At 36.9% G+C, this 14,320-nt stretch overlaps 1 protein-coding gene across 1 annotated transcript in view; it reads left to right on the top strand.

Moving 5' to 3' along the window:
• adcy2a (adenylate cyclase 2a) overlaps positions 1–14,320 on the top strand; it is a gene marked incomplete at its 5' end in the record, with an annotated part of 286,803 nt that overhangs the window by 242,331 nt on the left and 30,152 nt on the right. Inside the window, 8 exons of the mRNA XM_079837559.1 lie at positions 531–689; positions 2,745–2,877; positions 2,960–3,136; positions 4,125–4,168; positions 5,479–5,559; positions 5,793–5,862; positions 5,994–6,091; positions 6,291–6,375. Of these exons, the coding sequence (XP_079693685.1) occupies positions 531–689; positions 2,745–2,877; positions 2,960–3,136; positions 4,125–4,168; positions 5,479–5,559; positions 5,793–5,862; positions 5,994–6,091; positions 6,291–6,375 (847 nt within the window). The remainder of the gene's footprint in view (positions 1–530; positions 690–2,744; positions 2,878–2,959; positions 3,137–4,124; positions 4,169–5,478; positions 5,560–5,792; positions 5,863–5,993; positions 6,092–6,290; positions 6,376–14,320) is intronic.

The raw sequence follows: 14,320 nt of genomic DNA on the forward strand, positions 1-14,320 counted from the left end.
AACTAAGTGACAGAACTGTCCTTTAAAGACACAATTATGATGAAGCAGTATGTCCCAAAGCATGTTTAGTCTTCTGCTACACACTTCTTCACAAAAACAGTACATACTTTTAGGACATAGTATAAGTAGGTGAATTGGGACACAACACTGGCACAGCAGTTAGTTGCTTTTATGGTGCTTTTTTGGAGTTTGACATCCTCAGGTCCATGCTCATATTTGTTGTATGAAAAAGAGCAGCTATGATATTCTGTTAAACATCTCTTTTTGTGCTCCGTGGAAGAAAGGAAGTCATGGGTTAGGAACAACAGGATGAGTAAATGAGTAATTTTCAACAGGATCATGCTCACGACTTTTGATGCATCTCCAGCTACTTGTGAATTAGTGTGACAAAAACAACATTCAAAAGGTCATGCCTTTTAAAAGGTCAAAGCCATGTCTCTTGTCTAAATGTATTTCTAATCATGTTACAACATAAGGTTAAATCAATGCTCTAATGTATGATAGGATGTGTTGTTATTTTTTCTATATAGGAAAGTGCGAGACGCCACAGGAGTGGACATTAACATGCGAGTGGGTGTTCACTCTGGAAACGTTCTCTGTGGTGTTATTGGCCTCCAGAAATGGCAATATGATGTCTGGTCTCATGATGTGACTTTAGCTAATCACATGGAAGCAGGTGGTGTACCTGGGTAAGCCATTGTGGAGTTTTTTATGTAATTGTTTGCTTCAGTTATGTTGTTATTCATAATAAATAACGGAATGTCTATTCACACCAAGTGCAAATCGGCCTAACAATGCAGACCAAGTTGGGCCAAGCCTGTAGCACTCCTGTAAATAACTGAAGCCTATGTGTCTCGATCGCCCCCAGGTGGTTGGTTCCAGTATAGGTCATAACCCCCGCCCCTCCATGTATTCTAATGGACGCGAGATAAACTAAACAATCAAATTACACTTCATATAATTTTTTCCCAAAGTTGGTTTCTGTCATTTTAGGCAGTTTTTATGACAAGTGTTCGTTTTTTAAACAAGTTTAGTTTTAGTTAGTTATTTGATGCTATAAAAACGGGGGGTGTGACGTCATGATTGACAGCTGAGATTGACAGCTCCTCTGAGTGAAGTTGTCACTGAGGCACCAACTGACTTTTTTTCAAGATTTTCGGGAGGAGAGTGGAGCTTTTGCTTTAATTTCTCCATTTCCATAACTGTTTATTTCACACCAACATGAATTGTTTAACATTTTCTCTTGGATTCCCTTGACATAACAAATGTGCTTTACAAACACACAGTTAAAGGAGCCAGAGAAAATTAGGGTTAAGTTAAAGGGTTAAGGGTCAAGAGCCCAACTAAAGCAAACACTGATCTCCAGCATGGAGTGGGACCGTGGAGCAATACAACTATTATTTTCATTAAAAAAGTTTCATTTTGTTAGTAGTTGCAGGCAAATCATGGTGGTGGAAAATATGCTGCAAATTCCTGTTAAAGGGACAAACTTATTGCAAGGAAACTTGCAATAAGGGGAATTTACAAAATACTGTTAAGTTCAGACTGGCTATCACATTCACTAGATCTTGCCCTCTGCTGTACCTCTTAAACGTATACATCTCACCTGGTCTTGTGACCAATCACCAGACTGCAGGCTGAAACCTGTTCATGCTTTATCTCTGAGAAACAACACTGTGAACAACAAACAAAAATAAAGTCAGTCTGGTTAGTAATGCGTGATGCTGTTTGTGGAGTTGTTTAATCCTCATCTGCGGAGATCTTCAGAGATTTAATGTCTTTTTTTCTTCAGTTGATTTCATCTAAGGCTGTGGCTGAAGTCAGTTGTAGTTCTTGTGTTTCTCTTTCCTTCAGTGATTCTGCTCATTATCATCAAGTGGTCATCATTAATGCTCAATCATCACTCAATTATCTGATTAACTTTAACACTGCTTCAATGGTACTTTAACCCAGTAGTGAGCACACACATGAACACTAGAAAGTGTTAATTTAACATGGGCGTTTTTCTGTGCTATTACATAAATCTTACCTGTTTCATTCACATATAACTGGCATATATGAATCACATTCAGTTTATCAATACAATTACATAAATCTTACCTGTTACATTTATGTATGACTTACATATATGAATCACATTAAGTTTATTAATTTGTTTATGTTAAAATTATGTAATCCAAATGCATGGAAAATTTATATGCAACTCAAATAAATAAATCTTATGTTTAGGCATCCTTTTTTTTTTTGAGTGTATTCGTCGGTACTCCGACGTGGCGTCGAGAGTGACCGACTGAATGGGAATGTCTCGGTTACGTATGTAACCCTCATTCCCTGAAGGAGGGAACGGAGATGCCACGCCACGTCCCGTCGCCATGTCCTCTGTACCCTGCTCGAGCGAGATTCCTATTGGTCGGTACTCCGACGTGGTGTCTCCGTTCCCTCCTTCAGGGAACGAGGGTTACATACGTAACCGAGACGTTATTTTCACTTATTGTAAATAGCATCTATCACTATTTGCACTTAGTGTAAATAGCAATTATCGCTAAGAAAATATGCTATTTTCACTGAGTGTAAATATAATCTAGTTGCTATTTACACTTGGTGAAAATAGCATCTATTGCTATTTGCACTTAGTGTAAATAGCCACTGCCTAATAATAATATGCATTTTCAGTTTGTATAAGATGTGTAATTTGTTAAAAAAATATGGTGAGAAAATAGTAATTGTAAGTTCTTGATGAATAGACGAGTCCACATCACCTCAGTGACCCTTGAGCACTTGAATGGGGCATATAAGGTTGAGGATGGAGATGGCCAGGAACGTGATCCTTATCTAAAGGAGCATGGAGTTATAACTTACTTAGTGATCAACCCAAAGGTATGAAAATCTCTAAACAAATGAACAGTTGCTTTTGTTTCCTTCAAGTCTAAAGCTCTCTTTCAAAACTATTTTTTTTCAGGCAGAGAGAAAAAGTCCTCAACACCACTACAGACCCAGACACACCATAGACGGGGCTAAAATGAGAGCTTCAGTGAGGATGACCAGATACCTGGAGTCCTGGGGTGCAGCCAAGCCTTTCGCCAACCTTCACCACCGAGACAGCATGACCAATGAGAATGGAAAAATCAACACTGCGGTAAGTCTATGAGACACAATGAACAATTTTTTTTTCAAGGCCTAGATTTTAGTGTGGAGACCTAAAATAGTCTTTATACCGATAATTGCTTATTGTACAAAAGTAAATAAAAATTTACTTAATTTTTTTTTTTAATGACAACTGACAATTTTGAAAGCAGAAGTTTAATTTACCTGCCTAACACATGAAACAAACACTTTGTTAAATTAATATACAGTACAAAGCTGGTGAATCGGCCTCTGATGTTAACATCAAAGGCTGTCTGTCTAACGAAACTCTACAGTATTTTGACTGCAATCTTTAGTATTAACCATATTACCAAGTAAGGTGCATTTCCTTTCAAAAAAAATTATATTGATGATACAGATCTCCTTATAGATGGTAGGAATATAAGATGTTTTACCATTCTAACTAAGTACAATTATATAGTTAAAGGGATAGTTGACCCAAAAATAAAAATTCATCATTCAAACAGTTGATGAGCCCCATTGACTTCCATAGTATGAGGAAAAATATGGGGCCCATTAACTCTTTGGTTACCAACATTCTTCAAAATATCTTCTTTTGTGTTCAGCAGAAGAAAGAAATTCATACAGGTTTGGAACAACTTGAGGGTGAGTAAATGATGACAATTTTCATTTTTTTCAGTGTCAACTATCCCTTAAATTATAGTATTTGAATTTGACAATTTTTCTCGATTTTTGGTTCAAGACCCAACAGTTCAGAACCACAATTTTACATTACATTATTTAAATAAATATACAATGCATCTCTGGAATTATGGGACAATTCTGGTAATTATCTCTTATTTACATAAGTATTAATTTAAGAAAAAAATAATAATAATAAAAATAATATATATATATAGTTGGTTATATATATAAATATATATAGTTGCAAGAAACTTTTGTTCTTATGTCTTTTGTTACTTTATTGATATGTCCCTACTGCTAAAATTACTCACCACCTACTCCTTCCTTATTAACAGGATGTCCCCATGGGCCAGTACCACTTTCAGAGACGTTCAGAGAGGTGATTTAAGTTCTGTATCTTTTTTCAACAATCAGATTATTTGAGCCTACTAAAAGGCAGTTATGCTACAGTATTTGATCTGCTCTAAAACCTGGTGAGCTGTCATATATGTACACTATATTGCCAAACGGTTTGGGACGCCTGCCTTTACATGCACATGAACTTTAATGACATCCCATTCTTAATCCGTAGGGTTTAATATGGAGTTGGCCCACCCTTTGCAGTTATAAATGCTTCAACTGTTCTGGGAAGGCTTTCCACAAGATTTAGGAGTATATTTAGGAATTTTTGACCAGTCTTCTATAAGCACATTTTTTAGATCAGGCACTGATGTTGGACGAGAAGGCCTGGCTCGCAGTCTCCGCTCTAATTCATCCCAAAGGTGTTCTAGCGGGTTGAGGTTAGGACTCTGTGCAGGCCAGTCAGGTTCCATTACACCAGACTCGCTCACCCATGTCTTTATGGACCTTGCTTTGTGCACTGGTGTGCAGTCATGTTGGAACAGGAAAGGGCCATCACCAAACTGTTCCCACAAAGTTGGAAGCATGAAATTGTCCAAAATGTCTTGGTATGCTGAAGCATTAAGAGTTCCTTTCACTGGAACTAAGGGGCCAAGACCAAACCCTGAAAAACAACCCCCGTACCATAACCCCCCCCCCCCCCCCCACCAAAATTTACACTTAGCACAATGCAGTCAGGCAAGTACCGTTCTCTTTGCTTGGTGCTTTACACCACTGCATCCGACACTTTGGATTGCACTTGGTGATGTATGGCTCGAATATAGATGCTCAGCCATGGAAACTCATTCCTTGAAGCTTTCTACGCACTCTTCTTAAGCTAATCTGAAGGCTACACAAAGTTACGTACGACTTATTGCACAGGTGGCAACCTATCACGGTACCACGCCTGAATTCACTGAGCTCCTGAGAGTGACCCATTCAATGTTTGTAGAAGCAGTCTGCATGCCTATGTGCTGGATTTTATTCACCTTTGGCAATGGAAGTGATTGGAACGCCTGAATTCAATGATTTGGAGGGGTGTCTCAATAATTTTGACAATATAGTGTATGGCACATGATGCTGTCTTAGAAACAAGGTATCTTAGGATCTACTTGAATAACCTTCATGTCGGAAGCATGCATATGCTACCTTAAAATGCTACCTTCATAGATATGTTTTGACTTTTGTAATATACATAATATTGAAATATTTACAGTACAAGGAATATGTAATTAATTGAAATGGTCAAGATATTTTAAATGTTTTTGAAGGCATGACAAAGAGTCATTAATAAGTCAGTGTCCTCTTCAGAACAAAATCTCAGAAGAAGCGTTTTGAGGAGGAACTCAATGAGAGGATGATTCGAACGTTTGATGGCATCACTTCTCAAAAGTAGGTCAACTAATTTCTCAGCTTACCCCTGATGTTTAATTTTCCAGTTCTTTGTTGGCTGGTTTTATCTAATCATATATATATATATATATATATATATATATATATATATATATATATATATATATATATATATATATATATATATATATATATATATATATATATATATATATATATATATATATATATATATATATAATTTTTTTTTCTTTTTTTTTTCGTTTTCATAGACAATGGCTCAAATCAGAGGACATTCAGAGAATATCCTTGTTTTTCCACAATAAAACATTGGAAAAAGAGGTAAGCATTGATACTTCGCAAGCCAATGTTTACTTGAAGTGTAGTCATGGAATGAGATGAATCAGTCAACTAAATTTAAAAAGATAGAAGAGTTAGATGCTCTGTGAGAACAGTGTGTCTATTCCCTGCAGTATAGAGCAACGACCCTGCCGGCCTTCAAATATTACATCACCTGTGCCTGCTTGATATTCTTCTGCATCTTTATCGTGCAGATCCTGGTCCTGCCAAAGTATGTTCATTCATTCTCTGCACATGTTTCACAGTGCATGACAACACAAGATTGTAGTGAATTGTTGTGAACTGTAGCTGTCAGGGTGAATTTGTTGAATTTGATTTGGAGATGTCAGAATGAATTTGTGAGCGAGAACACCTGTTCTCACTCTCTTCCGTTTGGGATTTAATACCCATGTCCTCTCTGTCTATTTCAGGACTGCAGTATTGGGAATATCATTTGGAATGTCCTTCTTAATTCTGTCTGTGATTCTGCTCATTTGCTTCATTGGGCATTTCTTGGTAAGTCACAGTGGAGTCTAGTGTTTCTTTTCATGTCAACAAAGTCTTAGCAAGGGGTGGCTCATCCATTTCACACAAGACAATTACATTAAGTTAGGTTCATAAAATGACCTAGAGCTATTTGCCTAGAGCTATTTGCACTTTTTTTAGAAGAAATACATTTGTCTGCTATTGTCTGGAGCATTCTGTACTCTTGTGGAAAAAGAAGTACACTTTTAAAAAGAGTATGTATTACAAAAATAATATTTAAAAAAATATATACATATTATATGAATATAATGTTTTGGACACAACTGCAAGTTGTTTACAAATAAATACAAAATATATTATAGTTTAAATAAATGTATTATAGTTTGCAAATGTATATTAAATGTAATTAGTTGAGGCCTTTTGACCCACTTAAGTTAAGTTCATAATCCTTTTTTAAAAATATGGTTAAGCTGTACTGTGTACTGGCAAGAATGGTAAACTAAAATATACTTCAATGCTATTTCTATTGAAAATTGTATGTCATGTATTTAAAGGTCCCATGACATGGATTTTTTATTATTTTATAATGTTTCCTGAGGTGTACTTATATTGTTAGTATGGTTTTTACATCAAAAAATGTCATAATTTAGAAATAAAAAGCATTTTTTCTATACTGATATTAGCCCTCTGGCTTGAATGCTCTGTTTCAAGGGGCGTGTCTGCTGTGAGACTTCAGTGAAAACGCCCACTGTTGTGATTGGCTGACATCTTTGCATTCTTCTTCTTCTTCGTAACATGTGGAACGAATCGTCAAAGTGTTGATTATAGCATTATTTTTTAGATCTATTCCCATCACATCAAAGGCTGCAGTGATGAGCATGAGTAAGTTACACAGACAGTCTGTTGATCGCGTGAATGCAGTGATCTCGTCATTGCAGTGCGTTTTCTCTCACAAAATGCTTTCACCACAACTAACAGCAAACACGACATCGACATGAATACAGTAAGAGCTTTGTGCAGTATAACAGCGTCATTCATTATAACGGCAGTTTGGACAAGTGTGCAGATACACTCGCGACTTGTGATTGACAGATCCGAACATTATAAAGAGAGTGTCCTTTGATCGCTAATTGTTGTGTAGTTGTTCTCAATAACCAGTCTGTATCGTTGTCATCTCAACTTTTATCAACACACTCTCAACTACATGATCACTCTCTTCACTCTCGTGATCACTCTCCCGTCCAACCCCTTGTTCTCGCGATATCACTACACTACATCCCTCCCTTTGTTAGTATTAGAGAACTTATCTTGTCAAATAACAAAATACTTTTGGTTTCAACCCCTTTGTTACAGTTACGCTGAACACAATATAATACTATATTGTTTCAATCAAAACTGACTAAACAGTCAACAAACATACTGAAACTTTTACATAACCATGTCCTTGAAACAATATACTACTATATTGTTTCAATCAAAACTGCCTAAACAGTCAACAAACATACTCAAACTTTTACATAACCATGTACTTGAAACAAGCAGGTTTCTTAATCACTCTACCACTACGGGTAGTCAAAGGCTTGCTACCAGTGTCTGGAACTGTAACAGAAGAACTCTGTGGCTCTTTCGTGGAATCTGACTTGACCACTGTCTCTTGAGTTCCTTGATCGCTTTATGTTTCTGCAGGCTCTGGTATGCTAATCTCTAGCTGAACAGGAACATGACGAATGTGCTTCACATTTCTCACAATACTTGAGCCATCCTCTACATTCACCATTTCAAAGGAATTGTCCGATGTATGCCTCAGCAGTACATAGCGAGTGTCTCTATACTTAGAGTCCAGCTTTCCATTTTCCATACTCGCCACATATACAACACCTCCTAACTTAAAGTTGTGTTCTTTGGCTCGTCTTGTCATGTCTGCATACTGTTTCATTTTCTCATTCTAGCTTTTATGATGACTTTCAATGTCTTTTGTTTCTCTCTTGTCAGCTATGAGACTAGGCAACTTCGTACGCACATCTCGTCCAAACATCAGATAAGCTGGTGTCTCACCCGATGCTCTATGCGGTGTGGATCAATAGGCAAGAAGAATCTTTGAGAGATCTTCTCTCCAATTCCTTCCCTCACTTTTAGCTGCTTTGAAAGCTTTCTTCAAGTAACGATGAAATCTTTCAATTTTACCGTTACTTTTGGGGTAGTAAGGTGAGGCCTTAATGTGCTTAACTCCACTAGTTCTCAGAAAAGCTTCGAAGACTTTACTGACAAATTGCTTCCCGTTGTCAGTGACTACTTCCAAGGGATACCCAAATCGGGCAAATATCTTCATCATTTCCTTGGTAACGGTCTCAGAAGTTATGTCGGCAATGACTACTGCTTCAGGATATGATGTGTAATAGTCTATAACAGTGAGTATATAGACATTCTGAATAAGACCCACCAAATCAACACCTATCTTGGTCCACGGTCTGGGTGGTAGTTCCAATGGAAGAAGTGGTTGATCTTCATGCAAGGGTTGATTCAGAACACACGCATTACAGTTTTTGATCATTCTTTCTACATCCATGTCCATATTTGGCAAATAGAATTTGCTTCTCAAAAATTGCTTTGTGCGAATTACACCTTGATCGTGTGCAATTTTCAAAGCTTGCTGAACCAACTTGGAAGGAAGAACAATCCTGTGTCCCCTCAGCAAAAGACTGTCATGGGTTGACAACTCATCGGAGCAGCGTTTATATGGATGTAGACTTTCAGGAATTGAAGCTGGCTGTCCTGTCTCCACTACGGAAATCAGTTGTGTCAAGGTAGTATCTTCCATTGTAGATCTTTTAAGTTCCTCAAGAGTCAAGGCTTGTACATCCATCATATTTAGAGACAACACTCTGTCCATATTCATGTCCACATAACTGCTGTCCTCAGTTTCTGGTAAAGGAAGTCTAGAAAGTGAATCTGCAACATTGTCTTTACCTGCAATGTGTTCAATCTTGTAATCATACACAGCAAATTCTGTTTTTTGGAATAAACTCCCTGTTAGTTAAAATCAACTCAATCTGAGTGTACATGCGTGACCATCAAAAAAACAAGTTAAAATTGAACTCTTCTGGAGTTCAAATACTAATCCTACGGAGAGAACTCTGAAATCTAGTTAATTATAATATAAACTCCTTACCAGTGTTAACAATTAACACTTGAAACACATTTTATTTAACACTTCTTAACACGAGTTAACATTTATTTGACACAATATGTTTTATGTGGAAATGACTACACTGAACACAATACTCTTGATTTACTGTCTTTATTTGAGCAAATTCATACATTTGGTTCAGAAATTCAATGCATGGACACACTTTGAAAACAATTGCTGTCATACTGTAAAATCTAACAGCAAAACATATAGGCAGCTAACAGAGAGAATTACGTTACCTCGTCGGCATTAAAGTTAACTTCAATTTGACGGCAAAACACTCATTTTCAGAAACACGGTGAATGTGTAACAAGTACAATTCGGTGCTGCTCCTTTAAGGGGGAAGGCACTTATTTTACTCACTCGCTGAGTGGGCACGGCAGTCCTTAGATGGAGCACGAGCTGTGAGCTGCATGTATGCTTTATATATTTCTGTTGCTCTTTATCGTTTACTTTTCCGTTCAGTAACGCCATAAAGTGTTGCAAACTAACGTTACCCCATGTGTGCATGGGAATGTTGCTGATAATAAACCCCATGAGAAACGTCAGATAGCCTGCCTACGTGAGTTTTGCTTGCACTCGGCTGAAGCCATTCGGTCTAGCTATCCGGTCTCTCTGCAAAGCAAATGGAAAGACGGCTAGCTCGTTTACATCGACAAAAAGCCCGCGCAAATAGCCATTTCAAATTTTGAAACAAGTTATAGGCTACGTTCATACGTTGCCATGGTCGTAGACGTTAGTACACAGTATATAACGTAACAGCTATGACAAAACGTGTTTGTCAGAAAATATAGAACATGTTGAAATAGTTTTTTTTTTGTATATATACACTTTTACCTACCTCAGTACGAAGCACATAAGTCCATTATTTGTGCTGCAGAACCAGGGTCGTGTCGTGACGCACTTCTCAAAATGTAACTCCAGATGTAGTGTTAAAACACGCTCCTGAACACCAATGAATGAACGGCAAAATACAACACAGCCAGGTAGTATCCAATAACACACACGGTAGTCAAAATTTAAACAATTTAAAAAAGAACTCAAAAAATGTAACTCATTCACACTTTTATGTCTAACTCATGATTTTTCAACTCCTGAAATTTGCTGTGTATGGATACAGTCTCAGTCCAAGTCTTTGTATTCTAGGAGGCAAACACTTTGACTTCTCTGGATTGAGCATATAAATGAGAGGTCGATGATCTGTTTGAAGAGTAAATCTGCCTCCCCACAAATATGCTCTGAAGTGTTCAACCGCCCATACACACCTTAGGGCCTCCCGCTCTATCTGAGAGTAACGCCTTTCCATGGGTGTCAGAGAGCGGCTCGCATATGCTACAGGCTTCTTAGCTCCATCTTCTTGCATCTGAAGCAAAACTGCTACAAGTCCAACTGGACTTGCATCACTAATCACAACTGTTGGAGCACTTACGTTGAAGTATGCTAGGCATGGCTCACTAGTTAATTCTTTTTTCAGTCTTTTAAACACATTTTCTGCTTCAGATTACCACTGCCACTCTTGTCCTTGTCTGGTCAGTTTTCTGAGAGGCTCAGACAGATTTGCGTAATTGGGAACAAACTTCATCAAAAATCCACAAGTGCCTAAGAATGAACGTAACTGTGCAACATTTTCGGGTCTGGGAGCGTTACAAACTGCTTCAACCTTTCGTGAAAGTTTACGTGATTGTCTTTTTCTTTGAAATTATTTTCTGAAAGCACTTTAGACTCTGCTTGGGCTGATTCAAAAATTCTAGCAACAGTTAATGCTCTTTCCAACGTAAACCCTTCTTCCTGCAACAATTTATCTCTTAATCGTCTATGTGCACATTTCTCTACGAGTTGATCTCGTATCATATCACGTTCTAAAGCTCCAAACTCACAAGATTGTCCTTAATGCATTCACAAATGCGTCAATCGTTTCATCTTGTAGTTGAGATCTCAGTCGGAATTTGTGTCTTTCCAGCACAACATTTTTCCGTGGAGTAAAGTAAGCATCTAATGCATTTACAGTCTCCGTATATGAATTTTTGGGATCTGGGAGATTCGCAAAAATCCTCTGCACTGGAGCACCAATACAATGCAAAAAAGTAGCGCGTCTTACCACATCAGCAGCATTAATAGTTCCACTGGCCAACTCAAAGAATCTGTAAGAGTCTTTCCATGTTTTGTATTCTGCATACAAATCCGAAACTCAGAGGTTCAATGGAATAGGTGGCGATAACTGAGCCTGTGCGACATGTGTCAGCGGTGCTCGCACTATGGCCTCTTCTTCGCCCTCCATGCCAGCTCTGTCAGTCTTTCAGATCCAGATGTCGTTTCCAGTGCCAGTTGAACGGTAATCCTACTTGTTCTTTTATGTTTTCATCCTCGTCGCCCTTTATGTTGTGTAGTTGTTCTCAATAACCAGTCTGTATCGTTGTTATCTCAACTTTTATTAACACACTCTCAACTACATGATCACTCTCTTCACTCTCGTGATCACTCTCCCGTCCAACCCCTTGTTCTCGCGATATCACTACACTACACTAATCTAGAGTCTAATCAAAATGCATGCTACTAAGAGAAACGATGTGAAGTTGATCGTTTTACTCACTGGCTTGATTCACTGATGCATCACGCTGAGGGCATCAAGATGTCTGTGTGAACTTGAATGATTAGCTACACATCAGAAATCACTGATCACAGATCAGGCATTAATGAACACTGTTACTCACTGTTTGTGGCGGTGCTGTCGAATCCATATGGTAAAAGTCTGATTGTAAAGCCTGTGCTGACATCGCGACTGATAAACGGAATCTATTTTCTCCAAATTCTCTGGGCAGGCAAAGCAGAGGAAGGGGAGGTAACCTTACCTGTTATGACGGCATAACAGGGATGATTCCAGATCGGCTCGTCTGAGCTCTCATTTTCTCAAAGGCAGAGCAGGACAGCCAGAACTCGGTTTACATCTATCAACATTTCTAGCCACTTGGGGACCATATACAGGCTATGGGGAACTCATATTAATGTTAAAAAAACCTCACAAAATGAAAATTTCATGCCATGGGACCTTTAAATGTGTTTGTAATGATGAAGCTGCAATTTAATTTACTATATATCATTTTATGTTTATCATATTTTATTGCACATATCATTTTAGCAATTGCGATTCCGATTCTGATTATTGATTCCGATTCTTATCCATTACCAGTTTCAATTCCAATATGGTAAGACACATTATGAAGTCAAACATATTTATCATAGTCTTTTTTTTCCCTTCAAAACATTCTGTTTAAATAAGCAGCCTAAAGAACAACTAACTAATAAACTAGACAAACTAATATACTAATATACACTAACACAAACATTAATAAAGAGAAGTATACACTCAGTAATACAATAAGAACAAATAGGCAAATTAGCAATAGCACAAATAAATACAACTGAACAAAGTTCATAAATTGAAATAAAATGTAACATAACACTGCAATGTTTTCTTTTTAGAAATAAAATATTGATTAATCCTTATTAAAGTTACAAAAGTTTTTCAGTCAAGATCACTCAGTGATTTTTTTTTCTCATTTATTTGACTTACAGTAATGACATAGACAGCAGCAAGGTTATTAGCCTGCTGTCACTTCAAGACCTAATGTACAGATCCAATATACTGTTACACATGCACTTTCTTTCTCAACTGTTTATGTTCACTTAAGACAAAACTGACTGTTTACAAGGATATTTTGACATAATTTAGTGTGCATTTGTCCATTCAAGCGCAAGAAGACGCGAAAGAGAGCTAAATTCAGTATTATTGCACTATATGAGCGGCAGTGAGTGCCGAATTGAGTTCTCTTTCAAGTCTTCTCGCACTTGAATGATTTAAAACCACATTAAAATGCACACAGGAATCAAATTTTTTATTAAAAAATGTATCCCCTTCCTATGGAAGCCACAAAATAAAACATTAAAAAAAAAAAAAAAAAAATCTCAGAATAGCGTGATATAAAGTCACAAGATAAACTCACAATTCTGACTTTTTTTCTCGTAATTGCGAGTTTATTTCACACAATTCTGATTTTATATCCCACAATTCTGACTTTATAACTCACAATTCTGACTTCTTTTCTCAGCATTGTGAGATATACAGTCGCAATTGCAAGTTACAAAGTCAGAATTGTGAGTTATAATGTCCAATTGTGAGATAAAAAGTCGCAATTACCTTTTTTATTTTTTTATTCTGTGGCGGAAACAAGCTTCCATAGATTCCTATCTTTAATTATCGATTTTCAATTGCCAACCCAATAGATTTACTTTAAAAACACAATTATAAATTGTAATCAAATACTTTACATGTGCTTTAGTCAACACATCAAGATAAATGTTTCTTTCTTTAAAGCATGACACATTATTAATACAATATTTAAAATATAGTTTAAAGATACTAAAAAAAGTGCACTTAAGTGTGTTGAGAATGAAAGTGTCATGAAATATGTCATGAAGTACACTTGTGTCCTTTGATTTAATACATTTTCATCATCTGCAAGTACATTTTTTAAAATATACTTCTAAGATGTGAAGTACATTTTAAGCAATTTAAGTAAATAAGCACACTTCTTTTCCATAATGATAAAGCAGTGGTTCTGGCTTTGGCTAGATTTTACTTTAACCTAGCATAGTTTAAATCTGTTTAATTGAATTTGGATTGTATTTTCTTACAACCTTTGACTTATAACCTTTAACATGAAGAAAAGAAAGATATGGGATGCATTTTCTCCTCCCGATCCTAACTTTGCACAAACCACCATTTGAGAA

The sequence above is a fragment of the Gobio gobio genome (genome assembly GCF_949357685.1).
Source record: "Gobio gobio genome assembly, chromosome: 15".
Lineage (NCBI taxonomy): Eukaryota > Metazoa > Chordata > Actinopteri > Cypriniformes > Gobionidae > Gobio > Gobio gobio.